At 44.4% G+C, this 15,448-nt stretch overlaps 2 protein-coding genes across 6 annotated transcripts; one reads left to right on the top strand and one right to left on the bottom strand.

Moving 5' to 3' along the window:
* Positions 1–26: 26 nt before the first annotated feature.
* Positions 27–8,310, bottom strand: FAM217B (family with sequence similarity 217 member B). 5 transcript variants are annotated; one of them, XM_040079708.1, is made up of 5 exons: positions 8,234–8,310; positions 7,004–7,256; positions 5,737–5,842; positions 5,566–5,651; positions 27–5,167 (listed from the first exon to the last, which is right to left on the bottom strand). In XM_040079708.1, the coding sequence occupies exons 2-5, from the start codon at positions 7,102–7,104 to the stop codon at positions 3,892–3,894; spliced, it is 1,569 nt and encodes a 522-aa protein (XP_039935642.1). In that variant the 5' UTR covers positions 7,105–7,256; positions 8,234–8,310; the 3' UTR covers positions 27–3,891. The 5 variants fall into 5 exon arrangements, with proteins under 5 accessions (XP_039935642.1, XP_039935645.1, XP_039935643.1 ...); XM_040079711.2 differs by lacking the exon at positions 8,234–8,310 and adding an exon at positions 8,042–8,107; XM_040079709.1 differs by lacking the exon at positions 8,234–8,310 and adding an exon at positions 7,379–8,029.
* A 571-nt stretch (positions 8,311–8,881) lies between these two features.
* PPP1R3D (protein phosphatase 1 regulatory subunit 3D) lies at positions 8,882–13,026 on the top strand. Its single transcript, XM_058422689.1, has one exon. The coding sequence runs from the start codon at positions 9,162–9,164 to the stop codon at positions 10,080–10,082; it is 921 nt and encodes a 306-aa protein (XP_058278672.1). The 5' UTR covers positions 8,882–9,161; the 3' UTR covers positions 10,083–13,026.
* The last annotated feature ends 2,422 nt before the right edge of the window (positions 13,027–15,448 follow it).

The raw sequence follows: 15,448 nt of genomic DNA, 5'->3' as shown, positions 1-15,448 counted from the left end.
TGAGAATAAAATACAACTCAGCAACAAACAGGGCAGTATCTCACTTTTATTGTAGCAAATATACGGTACCTTTGAATGACAAGATCACTTTCCCATGGAATTACTAGCAAAAATATCCACAAAAAGTTCAAATAAATAAGAATCCATGAATACCAACATCAGAAGCTGGTCTGCAAATCCTCAGTTAATCAAGTTCAGTCCTTACAGCATGGTCTGTTTATTTTTCAGATGAAAAACCACTAATGCAATGGGAGCAACAAAGGCTCAATACCTTTAAAATAAGGCAAAAAATAGTACATTCTAGGCAATTTCGTACTGCAGAAATTTGAAGTATCAGCTCCTTTTTTGGACATGTGCTTTTGCACATACCAGCTGAAAAAAACTGTCAAAATTCTCTCCGAATTCTAACAAGATCTTTTAAATAGCAAATACAAAAGTTACCTCAAATAACAATGAGTGAAACACAGAACAGACACGAACAGTGACGGGATGAGGGCAGATCTCAGAGTGTGGAGTCAAACAGGGCAGTTTAGCCTGATGGAATCAGCACAACCCTCCCTGCAGCATCCGACTGAAAACAAGGTGGGAAAACATTACTGCCCTCGGTATGAGATGCAAGCAACGGAGGGAAAAGGAACATGGCAAGAGAAAAACAGTATTGCTTTAAATTTCTTCACATGATGCACTAAGAATGCATTAGCATTACTAAGGAGAACAGTTTATACATATTGGAGTGAAATTCTGTTTCTCCACATCTTCTAACAGGGTCATTTCACTGAAAATAACTGAGTTATTCAAAGTTTATACTCATGTAACTGAAGCAGAGTGTGGCTGTTTATTTAAAATACAACCTGAGCATATTTGTTCTGTAGGTAATGCTGCAGAACACTAAACCTTTACATTCTCTAGCAAAATAAATAAATAAATAAATAAATAAATAAATAAATCACTCTGTTTAAATATCTCACATCACAGTAATGTCTTCTTCAAGAAGCATCACCAGTGCTAGGCTTAGATCCACATGATCATATTGCTAAACCTTGGGAAAAAAAAAAAAAAAAGGCTAAAAGCCACACAAACATGGTGCTGTGGAAGTATCTTAAGTAATTAATTTTAAGCCAAATGTGTTTGATGGCATAGTTTTTTCTGCTCTGTTCAGAAGTGCTTCTAAAGACAATATCCGGAAATATAAAATAAAAGAAATATAAAGCATAGTCCTCTTCATAAAAGGAGCTCTTTTCATGTGTAAGCCCAGAACGTGGTGAAGTTAAAATGGAAATGGGATAAAACCCAGCCCCTGCAGGTCTGCTCAGGCCAAGAGCAGAGTCTGTTGAGGCAAACACAGAATTTCTGTTTCTGTGCGTGAACAAAGACAAGCGTGTCAGAAGTATCCAATCAATGACAGAAATTAGACTGGTGTGATTATCCTGTGAGATAAACTCACTTGGCCAGATCCCACACGGAGCCCAGGGATGAACAAGTTTTCAGATTTCTTTAAAGTGGCACCACCACCTGCACCTGCTTCACTTTTTAGTCTCCAATGACAGACTGGTGTCTGTAAGACGACAAACACTACTTTAAAACTTTCCCACCACTGTGACAAAATACTTTTCCCAGTGCCAATCACCTTTGCTCTGGTCACAGCTGATTGAAATGGGGTTTATTTATTCTTAAAGAAGTGATCATGCAAAATGTGCCTGTATCTACATGCCCTCCCTACAACCCAGGAAAGCTTCCATTTAGAAAATTTAGCATCCAGCAATATTCAATGCTACAACAACATGCTAAATTATTTACTGCATCTAACAGGATTTGTTTTAAAAGACTGCTATTCTGATTATTGCTTGGATCCTGTTCACCTCAGGTTTGGTGCTTGTAACAGTGAACTAGAACAGTGCATTGAAATCCTGATCATTGGCAAAGCAGCTCTCCTATTTTTCACTACTGTTCATGTGAATCTGGCTAAGGCAGGCTTGCAGAATTTGGCCATAGCTTGAAATAATTGAAATGCTTGAAAACACTGGGTGGAGGAACTTTTCATCTATAAAAGCTGAAATACACAAGGCTGGACCAAAACAAAAGGGTGAAACAGCAGCACTGGGATGTGCTGGTCCTCTGCAGCTGCTGGTGTTCCGTCCCATCCTGAGTGCCACCACACCTCTGGCACAGCCAGTTTCCCAGGTCTTTGAGCATCTCAGATTAAGTTTCACTTGAATTGCATAGAGCTGAATGTACATGCAACTACAGTTCATATTAAGTGTAACTTTACAAATACTGATTCTGGAAATGTAACACTGTCTATTACATTCATTTCCTTTACCAATTCAAAATTTCACATTTGGTCTCCAGTAGACTAGGAAAAAACCACTAAAAATATTTCTTAGACTATTCCTGAGCAATGTTTTCATGTACTGTAAAATACTCTACTTTGTTACTACATTTCTTAATATTCTCACTTTTCAAACTACATATAAATTCATGCCTTGAAGTTTTACAAAGCTGAAGATCTGGTAGGCACAATGAAAGATACAGCTAAGCATCTTAAAATCAAGATGAGCTCACCAAGAGAAGTGCAATTTAGCTATATACATAATGTACCCTTCAGTATTTGCTACTTTTTCATTTTCTCTCACAATGTCAAGGACTCACTTGCAGAATCTGGTCCACCAGACCTCAGCTCACTTCTCATGAACACTGGGACTGGTGGCTGAGGAGGAAAATACACTGACCAGGATTTTACAGTGGAAGTAAAAACATTCTTTAGAATTTTATCTTAACAAGATCCTGTCCCCAGCTGCTGTGACTGATTTGAAATTGTAACAGATCAAGTGACACCTGAATATTCTCCAAACTGTCTTTTGTATTCCCCTGTATCTCACAGACACAAGAGAAGACAGAAGGCCTAAGGACAGGACCCAATCCTGGTTGTACAATTTCTTTCTGCAGGACATTTCCCCATCTCACCTCCCTAAACCTTAAGAAGCCAAGCTAGACTGGACCACAGGACAAATAAGAGTAATCTTAGGTGACCAAAAATAGGAATCTTCTGTATCAAAATATATCTTTACTTGAACATACAACACCCTTTAAATTCTTCCCCTAGGAGTCTGGGTTTTATGATTCCCAGTTCTGAAAACCAGGCCATATAGTCTCTGCTAAAAGCCTTAGTTTGCATTACTCAAATATATCCATGTGCAATTTGAAATCTGGTCATTTCCCCTAAATGACAAAAAGCATCAAGGCCTACAAAATGAACTTCCAGGAGAGCTGTCTGTAAACACAGTGAAGATTCCAGGGTATAAAAATACACATTCTATTTTCTTAATCTGTCATTATTGAAGCTGCCTGGTCCCTAATACTTTGTCTTAAAAAGAATTCTTTCTGCATTAAATTATTTCAAAACATTATCTCCATCCTTCTTCTCAAAAAAATAATATCTACTTCATCAAAAATATCCGATTCATCATCTTCTGTGAAGAATTAGAGTTGACTTTGCATAGATAACAGGCTCCATTATTTTATAAAAACACCACAGTCAAACCTGTCTTACAAAAAGCACACCTGGGCAAGGAGAAAGAGCATGGACCCTACTCCCTCACACCCAGCAGGGTAAGTCCAAGGAACACTCAGACTTCAGCTGGTGCAGACAGGACATTCTACACTTCTCTAAACTTCACACTGTGCTATCGTTATCTTCTTTGAGCGATTATAAGTATTTTTGAGGAAAGACCAATGGAAGACACTTGCCTTCAGGGAAAACATTTCCTGCTGGCTTAAGATCAAATCTATAGAAATGAACCGTGCTGACTCAGAACCACGTGTCAGGAACACTTTTCTCAGGATCCTCCTATGAAGGACCAGAAACATAAACATTCCCTAATGATTTTTGCCTCACTGAAATTTGCGTGGCGTTTGCTTTGTGCCATTTGTTTTTATTTTCCTGTCCACTGTTGGTTTTTTAGGAGGAACATAATTGCTGGCATTGCCATTTTTCTTTGGATTTGTACACACGTATGTTTTTAAGCCTTTAATGGGAGCAGCTGCAGCGTGGAACGCTGGGGTTTGCTTAGGGGGTCTGATGTTACCAACACTTTGGATTTTAGAGCTGCTCTCGGGAGGCTGCAGACTGAGAAGCTGCTGCTTTGCAGCTGGTTTCTTCTTCAGCTCACTCCTTCCATCACCAGTTTGCCTCTGAGTAGACGCTGCACATCCCGTTCTCTCAGGAAGTTTCAGGTGGCCTGGATGGGAACGCACCTGGCGAGTGTCCTCGGAGTACGGCTCTGCCCTGTGACCCAAGCAGCTCCTGGGCAGCCTGGGAACGCCTTCCTGGGGCACTGCCTGCCTGGTGGGCACAGGGCTGAGCAAGGCTTTGCCCTTCCCGGGGCTCTTGAGGGCACGGGCGGGGCCGGGGGCAGTCTGGGGCCGGGCTTTGGTGGCCCTGCCCTTCTCGCTCTGCACCGTCTGCATCTGCAGCCACTCCAGCTGCACCAGGCGCTCGATGTATTTCTCCAGGGACCCCGTGGGCTTGGGACGGAAATCGCTCTTCCCTTCCACGTAGGCACAGATGGCCAGCTGCTTCAAGTCCCACGAGTTGAAAGGGGGTGGGAGGAAGTCGGGGTAGTAATATTCGGATTCTTTAAATCCCATTTCAGGGATGTGTTCCAAACAAACCGGGTCGATTTCTTCAGCTCTGAGGATGAGCTCTGGTGGTGTGCAGGGAGAGGGGGGAATGGGAATCCTTTCTGAGTCAGACAGGTCACTGGCACTATCATCTTCAGCATCTTCTTTAATGATTTGTACCGATTCAAAATCAAGAAACATTTCACCTACAGATGCTTCTTGCCATTTCGAAGAGCCTGGACTGGCTTCAGCAATGAATTCTTCGTGATTCTTTCCCAGCTGTTCTTTTTTACCACAATAAAAACGCTGCACTGGGACATCCTTGGCCCTGCAGAAGTTTTCTTGTGTGCTGCCCTTTGTGCCAGAGGGGATCCTGTGCAGGAAGGATTCGTTTTGCTTTCTTTCTGGGGGACTCCTGTGCAGGAAAGATTCGTTTTGCCTTCTTTCTGGGGGACTCCTGCGCAGGAAAGATTCATTTTGCCTTCTTTCTGGGGGACTCCTCTTTGGTCCTTGTGCACTGTGCAGTGAGCTGCAAACACTTGGGATCCTAAAGGAAAAGGAAATTCATTTCCTGTTAGAATGGTCAATGCCATTGAACAGCAGCTTACAAAGGTCTTGCCACCCCTTCAGGGACAGGGATCTCCATGACTGAAGCTAAAACTGGCATGGAAGCTTGATAATGAGGCAAAATCAATAATTGCTGGTAGAGATACGCTGCCTGCTACTGATTTTTTGTTGGTTTTATTTTTATTATGGTTTTGCCTGAGTAATCACTAGGACAGGATAGCAAGTTTCCATTTTGATAACTTAAATTTGCTGTTCTCATAAATGCTGAACTCAGAGCCAGTGAAGTCAAATGCAAAACACAGCAGCTACAATTTCATCACAAGCATTTTGTATACTAGTTTGAAATTACTACAAATTAAACAGATAACATAAAATTACCTTTTTGACTGATTATTGCCATCCAGCTGGTTCCTTCCCTTCTTAAAAACACTTGGTTGGTGACCGCCTTGAGTGTCATGGGAAAACTGAAGGGATATGAAAGTTTATGATGTTACCAAGAAGCTGACTTGGAGCAGGTACTCTTTTTATGTAGAAAAGAGGATTATTTACCTTTTCAATGGCACTTGATACATTTTTGCCTAATCTTCCAGGAGGAGATTTCGCATAAGAAATTGGTTTATTTAGTCCTTTGGTGCTTGGATGGCTTTTTCCATTACTGTAACCACAAAAGATTAAACAGAATATCAGATATAAACAGCAGCATATATGAGTGTCAGGATGGAAATACAATAAAAGCTTAGAGTGCAAATGAGTTTAAAAAGAGGCTGATTGCAGTTATTCTGAAAGTTCATCAGAACTATCCTATGGTCACTTTTTTCTTTTTATACTAGAATTGCACTGCTGTATTTTTAAATCTATTAATGCAAAAGTAGTCATTCTATCAGATGATACAATAATAGAATGTATTGAATTGAATTACACTGAATCCTCTGTCAGAGGATCCCAAAGCTCCTTTGGAGATAATAAATATTACAGACCAGATATTTAACTACTGATTTTTCTAGTACCTGGTAGGTGCTCCTATTGCAATTTACCACAATTAATTTTGAATATGACGGTCACTGCAAGCCAAATCTTGCTTCGTCTTCCCATTTGCATATTCTCAACAAAATTTAAAGGATTGTTCCTTTGAAAACAAGGAGTAGAAGTGAACTGGGAGCATAAGGTCTCTTCTGGTTTTAATACAAACTATTTCACAATGAAGGCATAAGAAAATTCCCTAATTCATATTATAATGAGGTTGTGAAAGAACTCACATGAAAGCAAAAGGAATGGCATTACTGATCTGGGCAGCTTTGAACTAAAGCATGCTTCCTTAATTAAACCAGCTACATTTCTGTGTAAGCACACAGAATAAAAAAATCAGCACATTCTGCATAAGTAAGAACAGTGTCTGCTCTACAAAAAAGAAATCTTACTGATTTCCAAATGGAAAGCTTTAAAATATCATTTCAGAACAGTAATAATCAAACTGTGCTCTCCAGTCTAATCTAGCATTACTGCAGTTCAGTTAATTTGCCAGGCTGAGCATCTTGTTCTCAGTTTTTATGTCAGTATAGCCAGATTTTGTTTTTAAAAACACATGATTTCACAAATTCAAGAGCTTATAAAAGAATGAAATTAATTTCTGTGCCTCCAGCACTGCTGCAGTCACCTCTGTGACCTTGTGACCTGCACGATCATCCTGCACAATCATTTCTGTTACTGGGATCAGGGGAGAGGATGGCAGTGGGAACAGGACAGCCAGGCACTTAATAACTAAGCCCCAGTATGCTGACGTTCCAGTAACTATAAAAAGAGAAAATAATTTCCTTACTTTACCATTCCTTTGTGGTTTTCATTGGTGTGGCTGTGGCTTTCCTGCTGCTGTGTCTCTCTGTGCAGTAATAAGGGATATTCCTGAATGCCTGGTCCCATTATTCCTCTTTCCAAAGGCTATATGCACTTTTACTGTTACATAATTTTCAAGAGGCTCCAGTCTTTCGGCTTTGCAAGACACAGTATATCCAAAGCAGACATCCCCACGTCCCGGAGATGCTGGCGACAAACAAAATCCTCCCGATGCGATTCTATTTTTAAAGCAGAAAGATAATCAGCTACCAAACCGTGCTGGAAAACAGTCCCCTCCCCCAGCACCCGCTCAGTGGGAAGCAGCATCGTTCAATTTACTATGGCCAAAGCGTGGAAATACCTGAGGGTACGGCCGCGCTCCCAGAGCTCCCGTGTCATGTGCTCATCCCCATCCCCATCGCTCAGCCTGCGCAGTTCCAGGTGCTGCCTGGGGCTGGGCGTCACAGCCCAACGGGGTGGCTGTTCCTGCTCCCAATTTATGGAGAGCAGATGATCAACCCCCTGCGTGCCGTGCGAGCTGAGCTGTTCTTTTTGTGTCACAAAGCGCGCTCTTCCGATATGCATATATGCAAATTTTGTATCCAGTATTTAATTTTTTTTTTCTCCGTCCAAAACAAATGTCTCATCAGCTCCTACTAAAAATACTCGAAGCAGAATGCATTGCTTTCTTTTACTTCCGAGGAACTGCATTCGCCAGGGAACTGCACGGTTACAGGGGCTCGCAATGGTCTGCAAATGTGACAGGTGACAAACAGCTCTCCTGACCCACCTTTACTTCTACTGCAGTGCTGTTTATGTATTTACAGTCATATTAATGTCCGTATCTATTTACACTTGATCCCGTCCTATCCCTTAACCGCCTCCCCGCATCCTGTCCCGGCCGCGCTCAGCGGAACCGAGCCCCGGAGCGCCGGAGCGCCGCAGCCGGACGGGGCAGAGCAGCGGCCGCGAGGGGCCAGAGCCCGGGATGGCGGCAGCACCCGGGATGGTGGCAGGCTGTTACCTCGGCTATGGCAGGCAGTGCCCGCGGTGGATGGCAGCAGCGCCAGCAGGCGCAGACTGTGCCCGCAGCGCCCGCCGAGCCGGGCCCGCTCCGCTCCCTCCCGCCGCCGCTATCACCGCGCTCCGCGAGGGCCGCTCCTTCACCCAGGGGCCGCCCCGCATTTCCCGGCGATCCTCGCCCCCGGCCCGGTACCTGCCCTCACTCCGCGTCCATCGGCAGCGGCAGCGCCAGCGCCGCCCGATCGCAGAGCGTGGGGGCCGGGCCGGGCCGGGCCGGGCCGGGCGGGGCGGGGGAAGAGGCCCGGCGCCTGCGCTGCGGGTGCGGAGCAGAGCGGCCGCGGTGCCGGCCGGGGTCCCGGGGCTGCTCCCGCGGCCGGGGCTGCCGGGGACGGGCGCTGTGCCGCCCATGGGCGCTGTGGCGGCCCCGAACGCGGATCCGTCCCCCGCCAGCCACGACACCGAGCCTGGCGCCGCGCCCGACAGCCCTCGCCCGCCCTCCAGCCTCTGCAGCAGCCCCGGCTCCATCCCGCCCGACAGCCTCCAAGCCTTCCCCGGCCTCGACTCGCCCAGCATCCAGTGTGACAGCCTGGAGTGTCCCCCCTGCTCGTGCCGCTGCCGCCGGAGCGCGGGCTCGGCCGGAGGCAGCGAGGACAGCCTGCAGGCCCCTCTCGCCCGGGGCTCCGACACACGGTGCTTCGGCGCGCACCGCGCCTCCAGCGACCTCTCCGACAGCCTGGAGTCCTTCATCCAGCACGACAGCCTCCAGTCGCTCTCCAGCCTGGGTGTGAGCTCCTCCAGCATCAGCGGTGATAGCCTTGAATCCCTTGCCAGCCTGAGCCTGGGGACCACCAGCCAGCACAGCGATCTGGAGTTCATCGGCCAGTGAGTCTGCCTCCAGCTTCCCGAGCAACGCCTTGCTGCCAGCACTCTGCCAGCTGCCGGGAGAGCTGCCACGCTTCTGCCCTTCGTTCGAAGGTGACGTTGTTCCAGGTGATCTTGCTGCATCCAGTGCAATAACCTCAGACCTTACTGTGGCTGCCAACCCCAAATTAAGTGCTGCAGAGGGGCAGTGCTCATTATTACCTGCAGTGTTAACGCTGACTTTTTGTCACCGGTTAAGAATGGAAGTGCGTGGTCCTCGGAGGAATCCCAGCTACCTCTCAGATCTCTATGAGAACATGTTAAGGGCTGAAGGAGCAGTGAGGCGAGAGCAGCAGAAGCCCCCAGCAGTCCATACAAGTTACAGCAAGACTTTTCGGAGCAGTGCCCCAACCAAGGAGAGTCCCCAGCTAAATCATCATCCGAGCAGCACCTCCTCCAGCTGTGACCCAGCCCTGCGGCCCATCATCCGCCGCCGAGCCAGGTCCCTGCCGACATCACCCGAGAGGAGGAAGAGAGCAGCAGTGCAGTGTCGGGAACCCGGCTGCCAGAGCCGCGGCCGTGTCAGGTTTGCTGATGCTTTAGGCTTGGAGCTCACTGAAGTGAAAGTCTTCCAGACCGGGGAGGATCCATCCATCCCTTTGCATGTCCTTTCCAGGCTCTCCATAAACTCAGACCTCTGGAACAGCAACTTAAACTTGGAGTTTACTATGCACTGCTTGGTCCCTGACTTCCAGCAGCCTGCAGACTGTCTGGATTTCTCATCCCGACTCCAGGAGCAGCAGGTGTGTCTGGAACGGGTGGCCAGCTCGGATCTGGGGCTCAGCGGCACCATCCAGGTTCGGAATGTTGCTTTTGAGAAGCGGGTGTCCGTGCGCTACACCTTCAACCAGTGGGAAAGCATCCATGAGGTGTGTGCTCGTTGGGACTGCAGCATCCCAGAGAAAAATGGGCAGGATCAGGTTGATGTGTTCACTTTCTTTCTTCCTGTGCCTCCTTTCCTCCTTCAGCTGAGCACTCTCGTCCAGTTTGCAGCAAGGTACCAAGTCAACGGCCAGGAGTATTGGGATAACAACAGAGGCAAGAACTACACCCTCAGGTGCCGGACTCACCCCCTGAAGCTGCCAAGGGAATGTGAGGAGAGCTGGATCCACTTCATCTGAACAAAGGAATTGGTGCTGAGCAGCTGTCTTGGTGGCGCTCTGTCCCTTGGCATGGCTCCACTATGGCAACACTCCTCTTTTTGAAACCTGCCAAACTGAGTCTCAAGGCCAAGTGTCCCAGGGCTGGGAAGCAGCCAGTGACCCCTACAAACTGCTCTAAACCTCTGGGAAAGTTAAAAGAGCTAAAATCTGTAGTGAGATACAATCATGGAAAGGCCATGTGGGGTTTTTGAGTGCATGAGTCATTGCAGAATGGTTCCCAGGAATGCTGTGAGGCTACCAGAGAGGAAAACAACACATTTCTTGTTGCCAGTGATACTCTTGGTTGCATAGAATGTTTCTAACTGATCTCTCTTACCATTTTCTACTGTTTGTTTTCTAAGTGGACAGTGTGGCTTTACTGGCTTTGTTTCTAATTTTGTTTATATTACTTCACCAAGTCAGGGCAGTATTCCATTTATGCATAATTTGGATGACAGACACTGTAGGGAGTACTTGTATTTATATACATATATTATTAAGGCTGTAATCACGTTAAATATTTCCATTAATATCTGAGCTGGGAATTAAATGCTACTGTGAGCAAAACATACATGAAAATGTGCCATCAGCCCCTATGTTTCCCTTGGGAAAAAAACAAAAGGTGCCTTTTCTTATCTCCTCCTTGCAGCAGGAGTGATTGTTACCAAAGTGTGTGTAAGGCAGACCTGCCTGGGGAAATTCTCACCTTTGTCAACTGATGCCCACGTTTCTCAAGGTGGTGGTACAGAAATTGTCTTTTCCTGGTGCACCTGCTTTTACTAAGGGAAACAAGACCGGTTTTGGACTTGTGTTGCAAATGCAGTTGAAGGTATCAAAGCACTGTATGAATGCTCATGATTTTATTGCTGTTACTGGTAAAATTATAGATCGAGAAATGGATATGATATAAATATATATATATAAGGAAAATAAATAGTGGAGGGAGGAGGGTGCAGAAGCTTGGAATAGCATTCCAGAACCCTGAATCATAGTTGTTCCCCAGTGTTCCAGAACTACTGCAGAAGTAGCTTTGACTTCTTTATTTAACTGCTTGCCATTGTAAAACAGTTGAACTCCCAAGACTGCAGCCTTTGCAACAAAAGTAGAAACTTGCGAGCACTTACTTTGGTAAACTGCTACTTACACAGACCCATAAACAGAATCCTTTCTGCTGCAGGGAGAGCACAGGAACCCTGTTAGACCATCTTCCGGTGCTTCTTGATCTGTTACTTTCATTCTGTGGTTTTAGTGTGGTTTAAGATTTGCAACAGGCTTAAATTTATTAAGCAAAAGCTTGTCCATAATTGTTCCCATACATAATCATTACTGCATGGAAAGTTTAGCTTTATATGTGTAGCATAGACTTTCAGAGCTGGCTGGCTGGAGATACTGGAAGAGCTGTGTTTTAGGACTATGCTATGAAAGTCAGGCCACTTACTTGGGCATCTTACTTTGGATTGGTGCTTATTTATTGAAATCACAAGTTGTTTGTGAAATCACAAGTTGTTTGTAGAATCACAGTTGTAAGCAACCCATGGCCAATTATGTATTAGTCTGAAAAGTCCACTGAGTAATTCTGGAAGTGCAGAAACCCCAAGAAAATTAATTTGTCTGGCAACTTAATGCTGCTTCTTTGTTGTGACACCCATTTAGCAAAGCTGGGCTCTCAAGTGAGGAAGCTGCCTCATTCCATTGGTCTTTGGCTTTCAGAGGATCCAAAGTCAGGAATGAGGATTATATGAATCCTTTTGCCGAGTATTCAGAAAGCTCAGTCATATCTGACCATGCACACACATGCACAGAAGTACTTGTGCTGAATAAAAGACACTATTTTCAAGCATTGTTCCCCCCTCTTCTTCTGTTCCACATTACTGTTGTTCTTCTATCAGCGAACACAGCACAGCATAAAACCCTCTCTCTTACAAGACACCAGTTCACAGTGTGTGCTGGAGCACAGAGCAGTACTTGCTTTCGTGCCAGAAGGATGTTGCTGTCTTCTGGGACAGACTGTCATGTGCTAGCAAATGTCAGACCTGAGTGTTCCCTTGGCCAGGCCAGATTTTGTAAAGCTGAGGCTGTCAGGAGAAAGGTTCATGCCAGATGTAGCACAGTGTGAGAGGGGTGCAGAAATAAATGTCTCAGCAGTCTGAGTTGGGTTTCTACTGTCTTCCTTCCACAACCTCTCAGGGTATTGCTGTGTGCAAGGTCTTGAATACTAAAGACTGAAGCATTATTCCAAGTTTCCTTTTGCTCTCTGTGCTCTCTGCACTGCTGGAGAAGGGCTGACAGTTCAGTTCCTGCCAGTGCAGTTCTCTGGCACTGCTGGCTCAGTGGAGCTGAGAGCCTTCTCCGGGTTAAGCTGTTAAAACCTTCACACCCGTACTGGCACCTGTCACAGCAGAGCTGATATTTGCACTTAGGTTTTCTTGCCACACTCAGTAATGAACATCAAATGGCTCCTGGTTGACAAAAATGGGATTAAGCCATTTAGTGCTAATACGCACCTGTCGTGAAGGTAAATTTGCACCACATTTATATCTTCTCAGGACAACTTGACTGCTTGCACTGTGTTCAAATTGAGCACTTCCCTTAAAATGAGGATTTTGTAAAAGTGAATTCTTCACAAGAATTATCACCATATAATGCACTTTTAAAAACATATATTTATTATTGTATACATAATTAAAATTAATGTTTAGTAGTCCACGGTTTCAAGGTTTTTTCAAACATGTTTTTTAAAGAAACATGAAATCCATGTAAAGAAAAAGGGGTTGTACATTACACAGTGTATCAATGAAGCACATGTGCTGGGCAAAAGGTCCAGAGGTTGTAAAATTGCAAAGTGCTTAATTAATTTTAAAAAGCAATAATAAAACTATGGCTATTGTAATGCAGGAGATTGAAATAAAAGCTTTTCACAATTTTCTGTTGTTTCTGTCAATGGTAGTCCTGTTAAGAAACCTCATGAAGAAACTTAATGTCGAGTTGTCACAGAGTAATGTACTCTGGAAAGTAAGGTGGGTTGGAGTTGCTAAAGAATGAACAGCACTTGATAAAGATACAGTGATTAGTGTATGATCGGTCTGCCACTTCCTACATGGAATCTCTTGTCCTGTCACCTCAGAATTCTGTGCCTGCAGCACCTGCAGGATTGAGATCCAATTTTGGAAAAAGGCTTGCTGCCACCTGATTGAAATACCGCTTCATGGAAGAGAAGAAGGGAGTTCTCCTCAAACGGCACTTTCCAAATCTGTGCTAGACTGTACTTAACACACTCATTTCTGGGTGTTGCGATTGTGTTATTATTTGTTCTGTTTCTTTTCTGTCAGTTCTCCTTGCTGTAGCCATTCCTCCCAAACCAGGTTCTTTCCCCTGACAGGTTTCATGAAAATCTATCTACCTGTGCTGTGTTCAGAGTGTCCCTATGCAGTGCCTGATTTATCCTCCATGTGAAATGGAGCTCCATTGGGGTCACTCTTGATAGAGTTGAAGACTGGAATTATCTGTTGCCCAGTTTCTCCTAAAGTAAAATGCAGACATTTAACTAGCAGACACAATTACTAAAAATACATCTTACCAGTTACTTTTTAATCAGTGCTAATTATTGCAAATCAATTTAAATTCATGGGCATGTCTGTATTAAGTTGTTAAAAATGTAAGATTATTTAAGAAAATGGGGTTTTTCCCACAAACATGCAACTATCAGGTTTGTCTTACAGGTTATTTGTGTTACTTTTAATACACGTGGTATTTTTTACATTTAGTTTCAAATTCATAGTTTATTTATTTTACAAAGAAAAAAATAAATTGCAAATTGTAATATGCATCTACAGTCAGTAACTACAGCAGTTAATGCAGTGTATCGTGTGTATCATCAGTGCCCAGTTGTACTTTACAGCTGGTAAAGACTTCGAACTGCAAGTTCAAGTGCTTATTCATTTGGCATCAGGAGTGTAACATTAGTACCGACTTCTTTCCCAGCTTCTCTCTCCCTGTGATTTCAGATCTGCAGGCATTTCAGCTGACACTTGATATTCAAACTCTTGGTATCAACACTTCTGACCCTTCACACACAACAGCAGCTGTGCCAAAGATTGAAAATACCTTGGCAGCACAATGTCTTCCATTAAGTGTAATAAGGATAAATATTTCTGCTACTGTAGTGAATAAGAGTCCTCGTAAATAGTGCTACCCTACCCTAAAGAGTTCCATTTTCTCTGGTGTTTTCACATGTGCCTGAAATGACTGTGGCCAAATAAATTCACTGTTGGTTCTGGTCTGTTTAATGCATGTCTCAATGAAACTTCTCTCTGACTTCCCTTCTGCTAAGCCAAACAAAACAGACTGATGTTACAGAATGAGAAATGAGCTGAAATAATCTCAGAGTAGATTGCATGAAGGAAAGCTGGATTGTCTCACTTCTCTTTTGCTATAGAATGAGGCTGGACAGGTTCAGCCTCTGTGTTTGCTCATGTGACTGGTAAGGGAAGGCATCAGCTTCAAACTGCCTTTGATTATTTCTGCTTCATATGGGGAAAGTACAATTCAGGATTCAGTTTTCACGGAAAAACTTCTGATGCTCCAAGTTCCTCATGCAAAGTTTTGTCTTTAGGAGGTTTCTCAGTAAAGCTGTCTTACAAATCTGCTTCAGCACTGCTCACTCCCAGCTCCTCAATGCAGATACTCCACTTCTCACACCACTTGTCATCTTCTTGCATTACAGTGACATCTCGTGGTATTTCAAATACTTTCTGTGCAGTTTGGTTTTGGTGGGGTTTTTTGTTTTGTTTTGTTTTTCTTTTATAGTATTGAGTTATCTTTCTCGTTGCAGGGAATCAGCAGTATTATTTTATTTACAACTGCTGCCGGTTTACCTGCTGTGAAAGGTGACTTCTCTCCTAGGTGCTCCACTGTTGCTACTTATTCCAGGTATGAATGGAAACACTTCTCGATACTTTTCTGGAGTATGTGAGATTCATGATAAATTTTATCACCAGTATTTGTAATACTGCAATAGATACACCAGTACCACACCAGTACAGGTAAAGGCCCCCTTTGGCACTCTCGGATTCCATTTAAACACATTTCCCAGTACTGCAGGATTCCATTTAAGCATATTATCCAGCGCACTGCCGGCTTCCACTTAAGCACGTTATCCAGTTCCCTCTGCATAATAATGACCACAGACGTCAGCCGAAGGCCTTTGCCCACAGCAGGTCTGTTACCGAGCGTGTCTTTGCACTTACTCGGGCAGTAAAAGTGTTTCTAAATTAAGCATAGGAACGGTTTAGCAAGTTATGCCCAGTAATTTCTGCGTGTGCGCGGAAACCGGCTCTAAACACCGG

Source organism: Hirundo rustica, chromosome 16 (assembly GCF_015227805.2).
Source record: "Hirundo rustica isolate bHirRus1 chromosome 16, bHirRus1.pri.v3, whole genome shotgun sequence".
Taxonomy (NCBI): Eukaryota; Metazoa; Chordata; class Aves; order Passeriformes; family Hirundinidae; genus Hirundo; species Hirundo rustica.
The sequence above is the reverse complement of the archived record's forward strand: the minus strand, read 5'-3'. Positions and strand labels throughout refer to the sequence as shown.

Excerpts from the sequence above, each read along its gene's own strand:
- FAM217B (XM_040079708.1), bottom strand. The coding sequence starts at position 7,104 with ATGGGACCAGGCATTCAGGAATATCCCTTATTACTGCACAGAGAGACA. Across the intron at positions 5,843-7,003 it reads AACCACAAAGGAATGGTAAA|TAATGGAAAAAGCCATCCAA; the intron begins GTAAGGAAATTA and ends TTGTGGTTACAG. Across the intron at positions 5,652-5,736 it reads TATCAAGTGCCATTGAAAAG|TTTTCCCATGACACTCAAGG; the intron begins GTAAATAATCCT and ends ATATCCCTTCAG.
- PPP1R3D (XM_058422689.1), top strand. The coding sequence starts at position 9,162 with ATGGAAGTGCGTGGTCCTCGGAGGAATCCCAGCTACCTCTCAGATCTC.